General features: G+C 40.5%; 2 protein-coding genes across 2 annotated transcripts in view; one reads left to right on the top strand and one right to left on the bottom strand.

Moving 5' to 3' along the window:
* The window catches only part of ift80 (intraflagellar transport 80 homolog (Chlamydomonas)), a 328,780-nt gene that overhangs the window by 51,746 nt on the left and 260,134 nt on the right, over nt 1–16,900 (top strand). The window lies entirely within an intron of this gene.
* The window catches only part of smc4 (structural maintenance of chromosomes 4), an 85,566-nt gene that overhangs the window by 49,098 nt on the left and 19,568 nt on the right, over nt 1–16,900 (bottom strand). The window contains exons 9-11 of the mRNA XM_073040984.1: nt 10,382–10,532; nt 3,319–3,483; nt 2,736–2,969 (exon numbers count right to left, since the gene is read on the bottom strand). Of these exons, the coding sequence (XP_072897085.1) occupies nt 2,736–2,969; nt 3,319–3,483; nt 10,382–10,532 (550 nt within the window). The remainder of the gene's footprint in view (nt 1–2,735; nt 2,970–3,318; nt 3,484–10,381; nt 10,533–16,900) is intronic.

Raw genomic sequence — 16,900 nt, 5'->3', positions numbered from 1 at the left:
CGAACAAGAGTAAATAAAATTACTTATAAACCTTTAGAAATTAATGAAGCTTTTAAGAATTTTTATTCTGAGTTGTACAAATCAGAATCACAAAATGACAATGTCAAGATAGAAAGGTTTTTATCACAAATAACTCTTCCAAAATTAAATACGGAAGAACAGAAGGGATTAGATATGCCTTTTACATTGAAAGAGGTCGAAGAAGCCCTAGGATCACTTCAAAGTAATAAATCTCCAGGAGAAGATGGTTTTCCGCCTGAATTCTATAAAAAGTTTAAAGATTTATTAATTCCTCCTCTTATGGAGTTAATACACCAAGCGGAAAGAACGCATAAACTTCCAGAATCTTTTTCGACAGCTATTTTAATAGTATTGCCAAAAAAAGATAGAGATCCTTTAAAGCCATCATCATATAGACCGATTTCTTTATTAAATACTGATTATAAAATAATAGCAAAAATCTTATCTAATAGATTATCTAAATGCTTACCAAAATTAGTACATACGAATCAAACAGGATTTATTAAAAATAGACAATCAGCAGATAATGTAACTCGCTTATTTAGTATAATTCATTTAGCAAAGAAGAGGGAGGAAATGAGCATGGCAGTTGCTTTAGAAGCAGAAAAAGCATTTGATAGATTGGAGTGGGATTTTTTATTTAAGGTATTGGAAAAATATGGATTAGGAGTATCTTTTATAAAATGGATTAAAACCTTAAATACTAATCCCAAAGCTAAAGTAGTGACAAATGGTCAAATTTCAACACCATTTCAGTTAACAAGGTCAACTAGGCAAGGTTGTCCATTATCACCTGCTTTATTTGTGTTGGCGATAGAGCCATTAGCTGAATTGATTAGAATGGACCCAGATATTAAGGGTTTTAGAGTTAACCAGGAAGAATACAAGATTAACTTATTTGCTGATGATGTTCTGTTTTATCTAACAAACCCATTGCAATCGTTGCGTAAATTATCCTATAGATTAGAAGAATATGGGAAAATATCAGGTTATAAAATAAATTGGGATAAAAGTGAAATTTTACCTCTTACTAAAGGAGACTATAATCAATGTCGATTAATAACTCAATTTAGATGGCTGGCAAATGGTATAAAATATTTAGGTATAAGAGTGGATAATGATATAAAGACTGGCAATGCATGTCTCTACAGGTGTGTGTTATAAAGAACCGAACCACAACTTACAACTTGTTTCCTAATAAACGTAGTCCACCTAAAAGAAAAGCTCTTAAGACCAAAACATCGGTTATAAGGTTGTCAATTCCATATGCAAGAGAGCTTTAGCTCCCTGACCAAATGGAAATTCTGGATTCATACAAGCATTATAAAGATGAACTTATGCACAACTGATTCCTGCTATTATTAATCAGGCCTTAAAAAAAAAACTACCAGCCACTTTAAATTCAGCTGAAAGTCACAACATGTTAAAATAGTAACCACTACTCCAATAATTGATCAATAAGACATTAGGTTAAACATTTTCTGGACTTTCCATTGACACTACCCATTCCTTCCTTTGTTGTACTCCCCCACGATGGGCCACCTTCACAACACAATTTCCAAGGGTTACTCACAAGAAACAAATCCTTGAATTCTTAGTCACTCTTTACATGCAAATCTAGCTACTGCCATTTTGCTGCTTTGAAATTTCTTTCCAGCTTGCCAACAGCCTCAACATCTTAAATAAAACAGAAAACTCTGGAACAAATCAGAATATGCAGATAAAAAAAAGCAGATCAATGACCACACACCTCAAAGCCAAAGATAAACTGAAATGTTAACACATTGTTTGTCTTTCCACAGATGCTACCTAACTTGTCAAAAATTCAAATTTTCCATATTGCATATTTCCTTCACTTAGTCACACTGGAGCTCTCCTTACTTAAGATATAAAAGCAACACTCCATGCTATCTCACCATAGACCTTGCTTGGAATTCCTTGTGGAGGGTGCAATGTTAAACTGACATTATGACAGTAGGTTTGGGGCTGGAAATGAAAATCAATGAACTCCCACCACTGATCCCCGACCTCTGCAAATGTCCTTCTATACAACCACATCACTTAAACTCCTTATAAGGATGTCCCAGCAATTTCCAGGAACCAGTGCAAAGTTGACTGCTGAAACAGTTAGCAGGCAAAGGTGGAGTTTGTGACCAAAAGCGATTCAATTTCTTGGGGTTGGGAGCTACAGGTTGCCAAATCCAGAGTTGGACTAAGCTCAAAAGCTTGTTTCTGCAGCTGAAATATCCACAATTCCTCATCAATTGCAGCAAAAAAAATAAAAAAAATAAAATAAAAAAAATTAAATGCTGAACATATTTAGTTACTTCATTCATTGTACTGAGAGGATATTTACTACAGGTAATTTAGATATTTGAACCCAAATTCAGGTCTAACACCTAAAGTTCTTGAATGTCTGTTATCATTTTGATTTACAAAACATTGAAGTTTTTGAAACAGCAAGTTTGCTGGAAAATTTTCCTCTGTTGGTACATGAAGCAGCTTAGTAAAGATTAATCAAAAATCAGCTCCCTCCAGATACACAATGGTAATAATTTGGATGCTTTAAAATCAACTAGATTATTTGTTATATCCATGAAAAACTTTAGACATGTCAATACTCACAAATAAATGTATGTTACTCATTGAAATGTATCGAATATAGAGATTGCTGAAAAGAAGTCTTTCAAAATTAACACGTTTATTTAACTAACCTTATCCAATTCTTGTTCACTTTGTGGAATTTTGGCTTCCAAATCTTTAATTGCTGCTTTTCTTTCTTTAAGTGTATTAACAGTAGTTGCTAGTGCATCCTTAGACTGACTGAGTTGACCCAAAGCAGCTTTATGGCGACTGAGGTAGATATCTAGCTCTGACTGAGCCACATCCATCTTTGATCTAGCCTCATTCACTGCTTTACTCAACTCCATCAACTCCTTCTCATTCACCTGTATATATAAATATATACATATATATTAATTAAAAACTAGAATGTTAAGATGACAAAAATTAATAAAATTCAGGTATTGTGCAAGCTTATGTTAAAATTATAAGTTTTCAATTGAAAGACATCGTTACTGAACAATATTTTACTTATGTAGAATTCAATCAAATGAAACGTACTTGTGCTTGTCATTTTCAATTTTAATGGAAATAAACATCTGAAATAGTATTGTCATTGTTCAAGCAACACAAAGAAAATCATGCTAAACTCAGTAAATTTTTTTTATACCTTTAAACTTCAAGCATTGTATTTGCCTTCCATCTTCTACTGTAGTGATTAAAATTATGCCGTACCTCTTTCTCTTCCTGCAATCCTTGTGTCTCTTGTTTGAGAGTCTCCATTACTTTCCTCAGCTTCTCTTCCTCATTTATTTTATTTTGTTCAAGCTTTTCTTTTCCAGCTGTTGCTTCTCTGATGGTCTTTTCACTATCATTGGGTACATTTTTCAAATCATCCAACTATCAAAGTACAATAAGCAAAAACTTTACGCATTAATAAATATATACTGCTTTCTACAAATAGTATTTCTTAAATATTTCAATTTTACAAGCATCTGTGAGAAGGTACTTTTCAATAAAGAGAAAGGAGACCCAGACTATTCACCCTTCCATATTAAAATTGCATATCATTAACCATAAAAGGTGTGCCCTTTCTACCTTCTTAAAATAAACATATTTCAGTACAAACTGAGCAGTAACAGAGATCCCCAAAGAAGATTCACTGATGTACCACCTAAACCTAAAGCATTGTAATGGGGGACTTCAATATACAAGGGGATTGGGAAAATCAGATTGGTGTCGGATCGCAAGAGATGGTATTTGTTGATTGCCTACAAGATGGCTTTTTAGAGCAGATTGTGCTCAAGCCAATTCAGTGAAAGGCCATCTTAGATTGGGTAATAACCCAGAACTTATTAGGGAGCTTTATGTAAAAGGAACCCTTACGAGGCAGTGATCATAATACAATCAATTAATATTGCAATTTGAAAGGGAGAAGCACAAGTCACATGTACCAGTATCACAATGGAATAAAGGAATTACAGAGGCACAAGAGGGGAGCTTGCCCAGGTGGATAGGAAGGGGATACTAGCAGGGATGACAACAGAACAGAAGGGGCTGAAGTTTCTGGGAATAGATCACAAGGCGCAGGATAGATATGTCTCGCAAAAGTAATAGTTCTCAAATGGCAGGATGAGGCAACCATAGCTGACAAGGGAAGTTAAGGACTACATAAAAGCCAACGAAAGGGCATATAATGTAGCATATAATTCTACCACTGGTATGGAGGGGCTACTGCGCAGGACCGAAAGAAGCTGCAGAAGGTTGTAAATCTAGTCAGCTCGATCTTGAGCACTCGCCTACGAAGTACCCAGGACATCTTTAGGGAGCGGTGTCCCAGAAAGGCAGTGTCCATCACTAAGGACCTCTAGCACCCAGGCCATGCCCTTTTCTCACTGTTACCATCAGGTAGGAGATACAGAAGCCTGAAGGCACACACTCAGTGATTCAGAAACAGCTTCTTCCCTTCTGCCATCCGATTCCTAAATGGACATTGAACCCTTGGACAATACCTCACCTTTTAAAATATACAGTATTTCTGTTTTGCACATTTTTAAATAATCTATTCAATATACATAATTGATTTACTTATTACTGTTTTATTTTATTTATTGTTATTATTTTTTCTCTCAGCTAGATTATGTACTGCATTGAACTGCTGCTGCTAAGTTAACAAATTTCACATCACATGCCGGTGATAATAAACCTGATTTTGAAAAGTGAGTTGGAAGTTGGATAATTGGGAAGCTTTTAAAATCCAACAAAAGGCAAACAAAAAAGCTACAGAAAGGGAAAAGATGAAATATGATGGAAAACTAACTGCTAATATAGAGCAGGATACCAATACTTTTTCAGTTATATAGAGAAAAAAAGGGAAGTAAGAGTTGATATTGGACCACTGAAAAATGATGCTGGTGCAGTAGTAATGGTGGACAAAGAAATGGCATAAGAATTTTTTCAGATGTCTTTACTGTGGAAGACACTACCTGTACGCCAGAGGTCCATGAGTGTCAGGGAGCAGAAGCAAGTACCATTGCTATTACAAAGGAAAAACAGTAAGATTTTAAGGTGGATAAATCACCGGGACCAGATGAACTACAACATCTGGAGATCATTGGTAATGATCTTTCAAGAATCACTTGGTCAGCCATGGTCCTGAAGGACCAAAAAAATGCAATGATCAATCCACTCTTTAAGAAGGGAGGAAGGCAAAAGTATAGGCCAGTTAGCCTAACCTCTGCGGTTGGGAAAGTTTTGGAGTCTGTTATTAAAGATGAGGTTTCAGGGTACTTGCAGACTACAATTAAGTCAGCATGGTTTCTGTAAAGGGAAATACTGCCTGACAAGGAAGTAACAAGCAGGGTGGACAAAGGAGAGAAAGAGGATGTCACTTACTTGGATTTTCAGAAGGTGTGTGATAAGGTGCCAAATGTGAGGCTGCTTAACAAGATTAAATCCTATGATGATACAGGAAAGATACTGGCATGGATAGTGGAACGGCTGACAATTGCAGCAGGACTTAAGACAAATTGGAAGAATGGGCAGAAAAGTGGCAGATGGAATACAGTGTTGGGAAATGTATGATAAACATTTTTTGCTGAAAGGAACAATAGTGCTGACTACTATCTAAAAGCGGAGAAAATTCAAACACCAGAGGTGCAGAGGGACTTAGGAATCCTCATACAAGACTCTCAGAAGATTAATTTACAGGTTGAGTATGTGGTAAAGTTGGCAAATGCAATGCAATATTACAAGGCGAATAGAATACAGAAGCAAGGAGGTAATGCTGAGGCTTTATAAGACACTAGTCAAGCCGCACTTGGACTACTAGCAAGTTTTGGGCCCCATATCTTGGGAAGGATACGCTGTCATTGGAGAGAGTCCAGAGGAGGTTCATGTGGATAATTCCAGGAATGAAGGGGTTAACATGAGAAGTGTAGCAGCTTTGAGCCTGTACTCACTGGAATTTAGAAGAATGTGGGGGGTGGAGGGAGAAATATCATTGAAACCTATTAGATTTGAAAGGACTAGATAAGGTGGATGTGGAGAGGATATTTCCTGTTGTGGGGGTATCCAGAACTAAGGGCATAGCCTCAGAATTGATGGACAACCTTTTAGAATTGAGGTAAAGAGGAATTATTTTTTCTTTAGCTGAAGTAGTGGATCTGTGCAAAGCTCTGCCATAGACTGCGGTTGAGGCCAAGTCCATGGGTATATTTAAAGCGGAAATTGATGATTTCCTGATTGGTCAGGGCATCAAAGGATATGGTGAGAGCAGGTGTAGAGGGTTGAATGGGATTCGGGATCAGCCATGATGAAATGGACTCAACTGGCTGAATGCCATAACTCTGTTTCTTTGACCTATGGTCTAAGCTTGTAAGAAATTAATAACAGCTGAAAAATAATGCTGTTCTATCTGTAAGCAAATTACACCAGCAAAAACAGGATTCCCCAGGAAGCAGCTTGGATTGGAGGTTATGAGCTGCAAGGAGGTTGGATCAATTTGTGCTGTTCTCATCCTAGCATTGGAAGCCAAGGGGAGACCTAATAGAAGTTTATAAAATCATGAGATACAGAGATAGTGGACACAGAATCCTCCCGACTTTCCACGAGGGTAGAAACACTAAAGACTAGAGGCCAAGCTCTTAAGCTGAGTGTAGGAATAATTCAAAAGAAATATTATACAGAATGGTGGGTGCATGGATATACTGCTAGGGGCAGAAATGATAGCAATGCTCAAGAGGCTATTTAGTTCAATTCGGCACAGTGTTTGGTGTAGACATCGTGGTTTGAAGGGCCTACTATGTTCTTTGCAAAATCAGGATGATAACTAAACCAGACTAATGGTGCTTATCTACATAAAAACCTGTCACATCTTTGAAAGGTGAGTAAAAAGACAATTAAGCACCATAGTGAGCCACTGGTGCTTGGTTGATCTGATTAGTTTTGAGAAATTTTTACAAGGGAAAATATTTGAAAGTGAGTTATACCACAAGGATATGCAGAAATGTTCCTGATGTCTAAAAGAAAAATGTAACAATCCAGTAGAATATCTTTTAGTCTTTCGCTTGAATAGTGAAAAAACTAAAAGATGTTGTACTGGATCATTGTCACATGTGACTCATAAGGAAGGGGTGGGGGAAGAGAAGAGATGAGCTGCAATGATAGGGGAAAAGGAAGGAGGTTCTGTGGAGGACAGCGATATTTTTGGATGTTCTGTTGCCTCCCGGTTGTCAGGGTCAGGGACATTTTGGACTGAGTCCACAGCATTCTTTAGTGGGAGGCTGGTTGAGGTCAATGTCTGTAGCAGCAACATGGGTAGGATGGATGATGAAATCCTGCAAAGTGAATTCAGGGAGCTAGGTGCTAAGTACAGCACCTCAGGGGTTTGTTACATCAGGATTGATGCCCTGTGCTATATGCTAGTGAGGCCAGCAATTGGAAGATCATACAGTTTAACACTTAGCTAAGGAGTCGGTGCAGGAAGGAAGGCTTCAGATTTTTGGGTCATTGTTCTGTCTTCCAGGGAAGGTGGGACCTGTACAGAAGGAACTGTTTGCAGCTGAACTGTGGACTAACATCAGCACAAGGAGGTTTGCTAGTGCTGCACGGGGGGGGGGGGGGGTTTAAACTAGAGTTACAGAGGGATGGGAACCAGGGTGCCAGAACAGATAGTGGAGAGGTTATGGAAATAGATATTAAGAATACAAAGTCAGGAGTCGAGAGGTTGAGCATGGTGTGACTAATGCCCTGAGCTGCACATATTTCAATGCAAGAAGTATTGAAGGAAAGGTGGATGAGTTTAGGGAATGGACCAGCACATGGAATTATGTCCCTGTAGCCATTAGCAAGACTTGGTTGCAGGAGGGGCATAACTGGCAGCTCAATATTCCAGTGGGGAGGGGCGTTACCAGTCTGGACAGACTGGAAAGCTTGTCTAGTGCCACTTTACGGGCAGAAATGAGAAACAAGTATGACCACGTTAGTGGGGCTATATTCTACCACCCAACAGTCCACAGGATTTAGAGGAACAAATATGTAGAGATTGCAGACTGTTACAAAAAATATAAGGTTGTGATAGTAGGTGACTTTCCACATATTAACTGGGACTCCCATACTGTATGTAAAAGGATTGGATGGGAATGAGTTTGTCAAATGGGTTCAGGAAAGTTTCTTTCATCAGTACATAGAAGTCACAACTCAAGAGAGTGTGATACTAGATCTCCTGTTAGGGAATGAGACAGGGCAGGTTACAGAAGTTTGCGCAGGAGAAAACTTTGCATCTAGTGATAATTAACTTCAAGGTCATTGTGAAAAGGCATAGGCCTGGTCCTCAGCTTGAGATTCTATATTTGTGGAAGGCCAATTTTGCTGGTATCAGAAAAGATTTGACAAGTATGGATTTGGACAGGCTTGGTAAGTGTCAGGCCTTCAAAAGTGAAATTTTGAAAGTATAGAAATTACATGTCCCTTTCAGAATAAAAGGAAAACATAATAGGTTTATGGAACCTGTTTTCAAGAAATATTGAGGCCCTCCCTAGATAAGAAAACAAAGACAGTGCATAGCAGGTATAGGCAGGAACAAATGAGGTATTTGAGAAGTACAAGAAATGCAAGAGAATAAATACTTAGAAATCAGGAGGGCTAAAAAAAGGACATGAGATTGCTCTAGCAAACAAGGTAAAGGAGAATCCTAAAAGTTTCTACAGACACATTAAAAGCAAAAGAATAGCAAGGGACAAAATTGATCTTCTGAATATCAATAATCCAGAGTGGTAATATACGCGTGGAGCCAAAAATAATGAGTGAGATCTTAAATGGATTTTCTGCATCTGTATTTACTTGTGAGATGGATTGAGATTCTAGATGTAACAAAATGCAGCACTGAGGTCATGGACCCAATACAGACTAGAGGAGGTGGTGTTTGCTGCCTTGATGCAAATTAGGGCAGATAAATCCCCAGGGCCTGACAAGGTGCTCTGTGGAAGGCTAATGCAGAAATCACAGGGGCCCTCGCAGAGATATTTAAAACCACATGTGATATGCCAGAGGATGAAGATAGTTAATGCTGCTTCAATGTTTAAGAAAGACTCCAGGATTAAACTCAGAAATTATAGTCCAGTGAGCCTGACATCAGTAGTGGGGAAGTTATTGGAAGTTATTTTAAGGGACCAGATAGACAAGTATTCGGATAGACATGGACTGATTAGAGATCGTCAACATGGCTTGGGCATGGCAAGTTGTTTCTAACCAATCTTACGGAGTTTTTTTTTTGAGGAAATTAACGGGAAAGCTGATGAAGGCAAGGCAGTGAATGTTATCTACATGGACTTCATTAAGGCATTTGACAAAGTCCCGCATGGGAGGTTAGTCAAGAAGGTTCAGTCTTTCAGCATTCAAGGCGATGGTTGTCTCTCTGCAGGCCTGTGACCAGTGGAGTGCTGCAGGGATAGGTACTGGGTCCATTATTGTTTACCATCTAGATCAATGAACTGGATCAGCAATTTTGCAGATGACACCAAGATTGGGGGCATAGTGGACAGCGAAGAAGACCATCACGGCTTGCAGTGGAACCTGGACTAACTGGAAAATTGGCAGATGGAATCTAATGCAAACAAGTACAAGGTGTACTGACTACAGGAATTGGGATGTAATGTTGAAATTGCATGAGATGTTGGTGAGACCAAATTTGAAGTATTGTGTGCAATTTTTGGTTATCTACCTACAAGAAAGATGCTAATAAACTGGAAGAGTACAGAGGAAATTTACACGGATGTTCCTGGGACTGGAGGACCTGAAGAAAGATTGAATAGGTTAGGATATTATTCCTTGGAACATAGAAGAATGAGGGGAGATTCTATAGAAATATACAAAATTATGAGATATAGATAGGGTTAAAACAAGCAGGCTTTTACCACTGAGGTTGGGTGAGACTACAACTAGGAGTTACAGGTAAAATATTGATGGAAACCCCTTCCCTCAGAGGGTGGTGAGTGTGAAATGAGTAGCCAGTGTAAGTGGTAGACGTGGGGTCAATTCGAACATTTAAGAGAAATTTGGATAGATACACGGATAAAAGGGGTACGGAGGACTATGGTCTGGGTGCAGGTTGATGGGACTAGGCTCATTAATGGTTCGGAACAAACTAGATGGGCCAAATGGTCTGTCCATGTGCCGTGTGTGTGACTATGACATCTACAGCTGCACCGATATCACATGCAGATGAATTTGCCCAAAAATGACATTGGTAAAGGCCAGGTAATAGGTAAAAATGTACATTTAAATGAGCATACTTTACCTTTTCATTATCTTTCTGTAGTTGTTTCTGCAGTTTCTTCTCTTTACTTTTTGAATGTTTCAACTTTTCACGGACTTTAACGTCTTGCAAATCAAACTCTGCAAACTTCCCCTTTTTCTCGTCAATGAACTTGGTAATTTTACCCATTTTCCTATAAAGTAATAATAAATAAATATACCCCAGATGACAGTAACTTAACATTTTAAAATTTCCAACCTGAACTGTCGCAATTCTTTTGATTTTACTAGATGGCAACTGTATTTTTCTAGGATGGAGGACAGCAATATGAAGCTAGAACAGAGGTTCATACCCCTTGATCTTTAAGGGTTGATGATCCAACCAGGCTCTGTGTAGTTACGAACCTCTATCAGTAATTGAACAAAGACATTCTTTGGTTTGTATGGAATTTAAATTTTGAAATCAAGAAGAAAAAACTAAACAGATGATTTGAGAGGCTTCAGCAAAGAGGCATTGGTGAGCATCAGATAGGAACAGGTATGAATGCTTTTTTGTAGTTAACAAAAGAGATACCAAATTATAACTAATTAAATAAAGAACAAATGCAAAAATCAGGTGACGAGCTATAACTGCATGACCTTGATGAAGAACCAAGAATCATGATGACCACATCTGCAGCAAATGTTAGGATACATCAGAGACACTGTTTCAGAAGGCAGTTTCACTCATTAGATATACTATTTCAGATGTGACGGCAAGTAAGGCAGGTTGGAGGATCCAAGAGTTAGTACTGGAGCAGCCCCTGCCCTTGAGCTTGTTGGCCCAGTGAGAATGAGAGTGGGGGCTGTAGAAAGGATGAGCAACTGTACCATGGCAGTTTGGTTCAGGGAGACATTCAAGAGGGAGAGCAAAATATAGTTGTATTTGGGGATTGTATAGCCAGGGGAATAGACAATATTCTCTGTTGCAAAGATACAGGGACCCGAAGACTGTGCTGTCTGCCTGATGCCTAGGTCTGGGATGCCTCATCTGATCTGCAAAGGAATTTGCAGTGGGAGATGGAAGGTCTAGTTTTCAGGGTCCATGTGGACACCAACAACATAGAAATAAGGAAATAGGTTCTGCTGAAGAATTTTCAGCCGCTAGGGACTAAATAAAAATGCAGAACCAAAAAGCTAATAATTGTGGATTGCTGCTTGACCAACAAGCCATATGGCAGATGGTTCACAAGATCAGAGAGCTAAATGTGCGACTCAAGGATGGGTGTAGATGGGTGGTGAATTAGTGGGATATTGGTACTAGTATTGGGGAAGCACAGAAAAAATGAAATATGAAGGGAAGCTAACCAATAATATCAAAGGGGATACTAAATATTTTTTCAGATATATACCGTGTAAAAGGTGGGAGGAGAGAACACTAGATATTGGACCACTGGAAAGGGAGTAATGGGGGACAAGGAAGTGGCGGATGAACTAAGCATGTATTTTGTGCCAGTCTACAATGTAGAAGACACCAGCAGTATGCTGGATGTTCCAGAATGTTGGGGGCAGAGTTGAGTGTGGTTGCTATTACTAGGGAGAGGTGCTTGGCAAACTGTAAGGTCTGAAAGTAGATAAGTCTCCAGGACCAGATAGACTACACCCCAAGGTTCTGAAAGAGGAAGCTGAAGAGATTGTGGAGGTATTAGTAATGATCTTTCAAGGGTCAATAGATTCTGGAATGGTCCCAGAAAACTGGAAAATTGCTAATCTCACTCCACTCTTTAAGAAGGGTGGGTAGACAGAAGAACGAAAGTTATAAGCCAGTTAGCCGGATCTCAGTGGTTGGGAAGATGTTAAGAGTCGATTGTTAAGGTCATCTCAGGGTACTTGGAAGCACATGATAAAATAAATTAAATTCAGCTCAGTTTCCTTAATGGAAAATCTTGACAGACAAACCTGTTGGAATTCTTTGAGGAAATAATAAGCAACATAGACAAAGGAGAATCGGTGGAAGTGGTGTACTTAGATTTTAAGAAGTATTATATGAGGCTGCTTAACAAGTGCCTATGGTATTACAGGAAAGATACGGCCATGGACAGAGGATTGGCAGGAGGCAGAACTGGAATAAAGGAAGTCTTTTTTGGTTGGCTGCCGGTAACCAGTGGTGTTTGCAGGGGTTGGCGTTGGGACTGCTTCTCTTTTAACATTATGTGTCATGACTTGGATGACGGAATTGATGGCTTTGTGGTCAAGTTGGTGGACATAGGTGGACAGGCAGGTAGATTTGAGGAATCAGGGAGGCTGCAGATGGGGTTGAGACAAAGCAGGAGAATGGGCAAAGTGACAGATGGTCAGCAAGTGTATGCTCATGCACTTGGTGGAAGAAATAGACTATTTTCTAAACGGGGAGATAATACAAAAATCAGGGACTTGGGAATCCTTGTGCATGATTCTCTGAATGTTAACTTGCAAGTTGAGTCGGTGGTGAGGAAGGCACATGCAATGTTAGCATTCATTTTGAGTGCTAGAATATAAAAACAAGGAAAAAAATGCTGACGCTATAGAGCACTGGTGAAGGCTCATTTGGAATATTGTGAGCAGTTTTGGCCCCCTTATCTAAGGAAGGATGTGCCGATATTGGAGATGAGGTTCATGAGAATGATTCCAGTAATGAAAGGGTTATTATATAGCCTGTACTTGATGGACTTTAGAAGGGGAGGGAGATGGGAGATTTGTTGAAAGACCTAGATAGAATGGATATAGAGAGAATGTTTCCTATAATTGGTGAGTCCAGGACCAGAGGGCATAGCCTCAGAATAGAAGGACATCACTTTAGAACAGAGATGAGGAGAAGCTTCTTTAGCCAGAGGGTAATGAATATGGAATTCATTACCACAGGCAGCCATGGAGGCCAGGTCATTGGGAGTATTTAAAGTAGAGGTCGATAGGTTCTTGATTAGTCAGGGTATGAAAGGTTACATGGAGGAGGCAGGAAAATGGATTAACTATGATGAAATGGTGCAGCAGACTCAATGGGCCAAATTGCCCAATTCTGCTCCCATGCACCTTTTATGGTCTTACACAATTTTAACATAACATGCCAACTTCTGCACTCAATACATTGATTTATGAAAGCCAATGAGCCAAAAGCTTTCTTTATTATCTACCTGTGATGCCACTTCCATGGAATTATGAATCTATACTCCCGTATCTCTGTTCTGCTGCACTCCTCAGTGCCCTACCTCTCACCATGTAATATCTCCTCTGGTTAGTCCTCCCAAAGTACAACACCCCCACACTTGTCTGCATTAAATTCCATTTGCCTTTTTTCAGCCCATTTTTCCAGCTAGGCTGGAACCTACTGCAAGTTTTACTAGTCTTCCTTGCTGTCCACAACACTCCCAATCTTATTGTCATCAGCAAATTTGCTGACCTAGTCTACCACATTATCATCCAGATTGTTATAGATGACAAAAATACACAACAATCCCCATAGCACTGCAATAGTCACAGTCTCTAGTCAGTGAGGCAACCATCTACAACCATTATCTGGCTTCTTCTGCAAAGCCAATGTCTAATCCAAATGGCAAGCAAATGAACCTTATTAACCCTGTCAAAGGTCATCTAAACAATATCCACTGGCCTGCCTTCATCAACTTGCCTCCTCAAAAACTCTTAAGATTGGTTACACAGCCTAACACACTCAAAGGTATGTTGATTACACCCATTTAGATCCTGTCTTATAGATCCAGCCCTACAAAATCCCTTCCAATAATTTACTTATTACCAACACCAGTCTCACCAGCCAATAATTTCCAAGTTTATTCTCGGAGCCTTTCTTGAACAAAGGAGCTATAGCTAACCCTCAGTCCTCCAATACCTCACCTGTGGCCAAGGATGCTTTAAATACATCCGAGGGTCCCTGTAATTTCTGCACAAGCCTGCCACAAGCTCAGAAGGGAACATCTTGTCAAGAAGAATGGGTTGGGTGGGTGGGGGAAGACAGGAAATCACTGAAAAGCCAAGATAGTACAAACGTGGAGAGGATGTAATTGGTGGGAGTGTCTGGGACCAGGGGTACAGTCTCAGAAGGATGTCACATTGGAACTGAGATAAGGAAGAATTTCTTTAGCCAGATGGTGGTGATTAGGTGAAATTCATTGCCACAGACAGCTGCGGAGGCCAAGACATTAGGTATATTTAAACAGAGGTTGATAGGGTCTTGATTATTAAGGGCGTCAAAGGTTAAGAAAGCAGGAGAATGGGGTTGAGAGAGGAAAAAGAATCAGCCACAACTGAATAGCAGAGCACATTCAATGGGTTAATTAGGCTCCTATGTTGTACATCCTTAAGTATTTAAAATCATGTTCTTAGTATTTGAAATCATTACCTTCAGACTGAATAGAGAAAGTAAAATGGTAAATGGTGACTGGGAAATTCATCAAATGGCAAGGAAAACTTTAAAAAAAAAATGAAAGCAGCAAATATTAAGAATTTAGCATGCACAACCAGAGGAATAGTTGAAGCAGATTCACTCATCTAAGCATTCAAAAGGGAACAGGCAAGTACTGGAATGCAAAATAGACAACCCTGGACAAAGAATAGGGACTAGGATTCGTCACAATGTTCTTGGGATGACTTTGGAGAAAGACAATTTTTTTTTAATAGCTCCGAATGGATAAACATATGGTATCATGCAAGATTACTCTAGAGTCCATTAGAGAATTGGAAGATGATGGCAGTCTGTCACATTTAAAGCCACAAGAATTAAGGATACTATAATGATAAGGGATATGCAGCGTCACAGATATGTTACAGGAAAGATTTGCACATGGCACTGAGGGAAAGGAAGACTTGCGGCAACTTTGTAGAATTTGGGAAAACATGGGAAGTATGGCAGTGTTTATGAAACAGTGCATATATGCAAATACTTAAACTGTTTGGGAGTATGAATGGGCTCTACTATTCAGTAGGTAAAAGGCAACACGAGTGAATCTGCAGATGCTGGAAATAAATAAAAACACAAAATGCTGGCAGAACTCAGCAGGCCAGACAGCATCTATGGGAGGAGGTAGTGACGACGTTTCGGGCCGAAACCCTTCATCAGGAGTGAAGTAACATGGGATGGTTGGGGGGGGATAAGAAATGGGGGAAGGATGAATTAGAGGGCTGGGAAGTGATAGGCTGAAGGTAAATGGGCTGGGGGGGGAAGGTGGACAATTATGGGAAATAAAGGTAGGGCTGGGGGGAAATTATAGTGAGGGAGGGAAAAGGAGAGAGAAAGAGAACCAGACTAAAATTATAGATAGGGATGGGGTAAGGGGGGGGGGGGGGGGGGGAAGACAGGGGTATCAACGGAGGTCTGTGAGTTGAGTGTTCATGCCGGCAGGTAGGAGGCTACCTAGGCAGGGGATAAGGTGTTGCTCCATCAACCTGCATGTGGCCTCATCTTGACGGTAGAGGAGGCCATGGATAGACATATTGGAGTGGGAGTGGTCTGTGGAATTGAAGTGTGTGGCCACAGGGAGATCCCGCCACTGCTGGAGGACCGAGCGCCAGTGTTCGGCGAAACGGTCTCCCAGTCTGTGGCAGGTCTCCCCAATGTATAAATGGCCACATCGAGAGCACCGGATACAGTATATCACCCCAGTTGACTCGCAGGTGAAGTGGTGCCTCACCTGAAAGGACTGTCTGGGGCCTAGGATGGTGGTGAGGGAAGAAGTGTGGGGGCAGGTGTAGCACTTCTTTTGTTTGCAGGGATAAGTGCCTGGAGGGAGGTCGGTGGGGAGGGAGGGGATGAATGGACAAGGGAGTTGCGTAGGGAGCGATCCCTGCGGAAAGCCGAGTGGGGGGGGAGAAGAGGGGAAGATGTGGCTGGTGGTGGGATCCCATAGGAGGTGGCGGAAGTTATGGAGGATCATACGTTGGATCTGTAGGCTGGTAGGGTGATAGATGAGGACCAGGGGGACTCTATCCCTGGTGGGCTGGCCGGGGGATGGGGTGAGGGCAGAGGTGCGTGAAATACGGGAGATGCGATGGAGGGCAGAGTTGATAGTGGGTGAAGGGAAGCCCCTTTCTTTAAAAAAAAGGAAGACATCTCCTTTGTCCTAGAATGAAAGGCCTCATCCTGAGAGCAGATGCGGTGGAGGTGGAGGAATTGAGAGAAAGGGATAGCATTTTTGCAGGAGACAGGGTGGGAGGAGGAATAGTCTAGGTAGCTGTGAGAGTCTGTAGGTTTGTAGTAGACATCGGTGGATAGGCTGTCTCCAGAGATAGAAACAGAAAGATCTAGAAAGGGGAGGGAGGTGTCGGAAATAGACCAGGTGAATTTGAGGGCGGGGTGAAAGTTGGATGCGAAGTTAATGAAGTCGACGAGCTCAGCGTGTGTGCAGGAAGCAGCGCCGATGCAGTCATCGATATAACCTAAGAAAAGAGGAGGACAGATACTGGTGAAGGCTTGGAACATAGATTGTTCCACATGGCCGACAAAAAGGCAGGCGTAGCTAGGACCCATGCGGGTGCCCATGGCTACATCTTTAGTTTGGAGGAAGTGGGTGGAGCCAAAGGAGAAATTGTTAAG

This window comes from Hemitrygon akajei, chromosome 3 (genome assembly GCF_048418815.1).
Source record: "Hemitrygon akajei chromosome 3, sHemAka1.3, whole genome shotgun sequence".
NCBI classification, from domain to species: Eukaryota; Metazoa; Chordata; class Chondrichthyes; order Myliobatiformes; family Dasyatidae; genus Hemitrygon; species Hemitrygon akajei.
The sequence above is the reverse complement of the archived record's forward strand: the minus strand, read 5'-3'. Positions and strand labels throughout refer to the sequence as shown.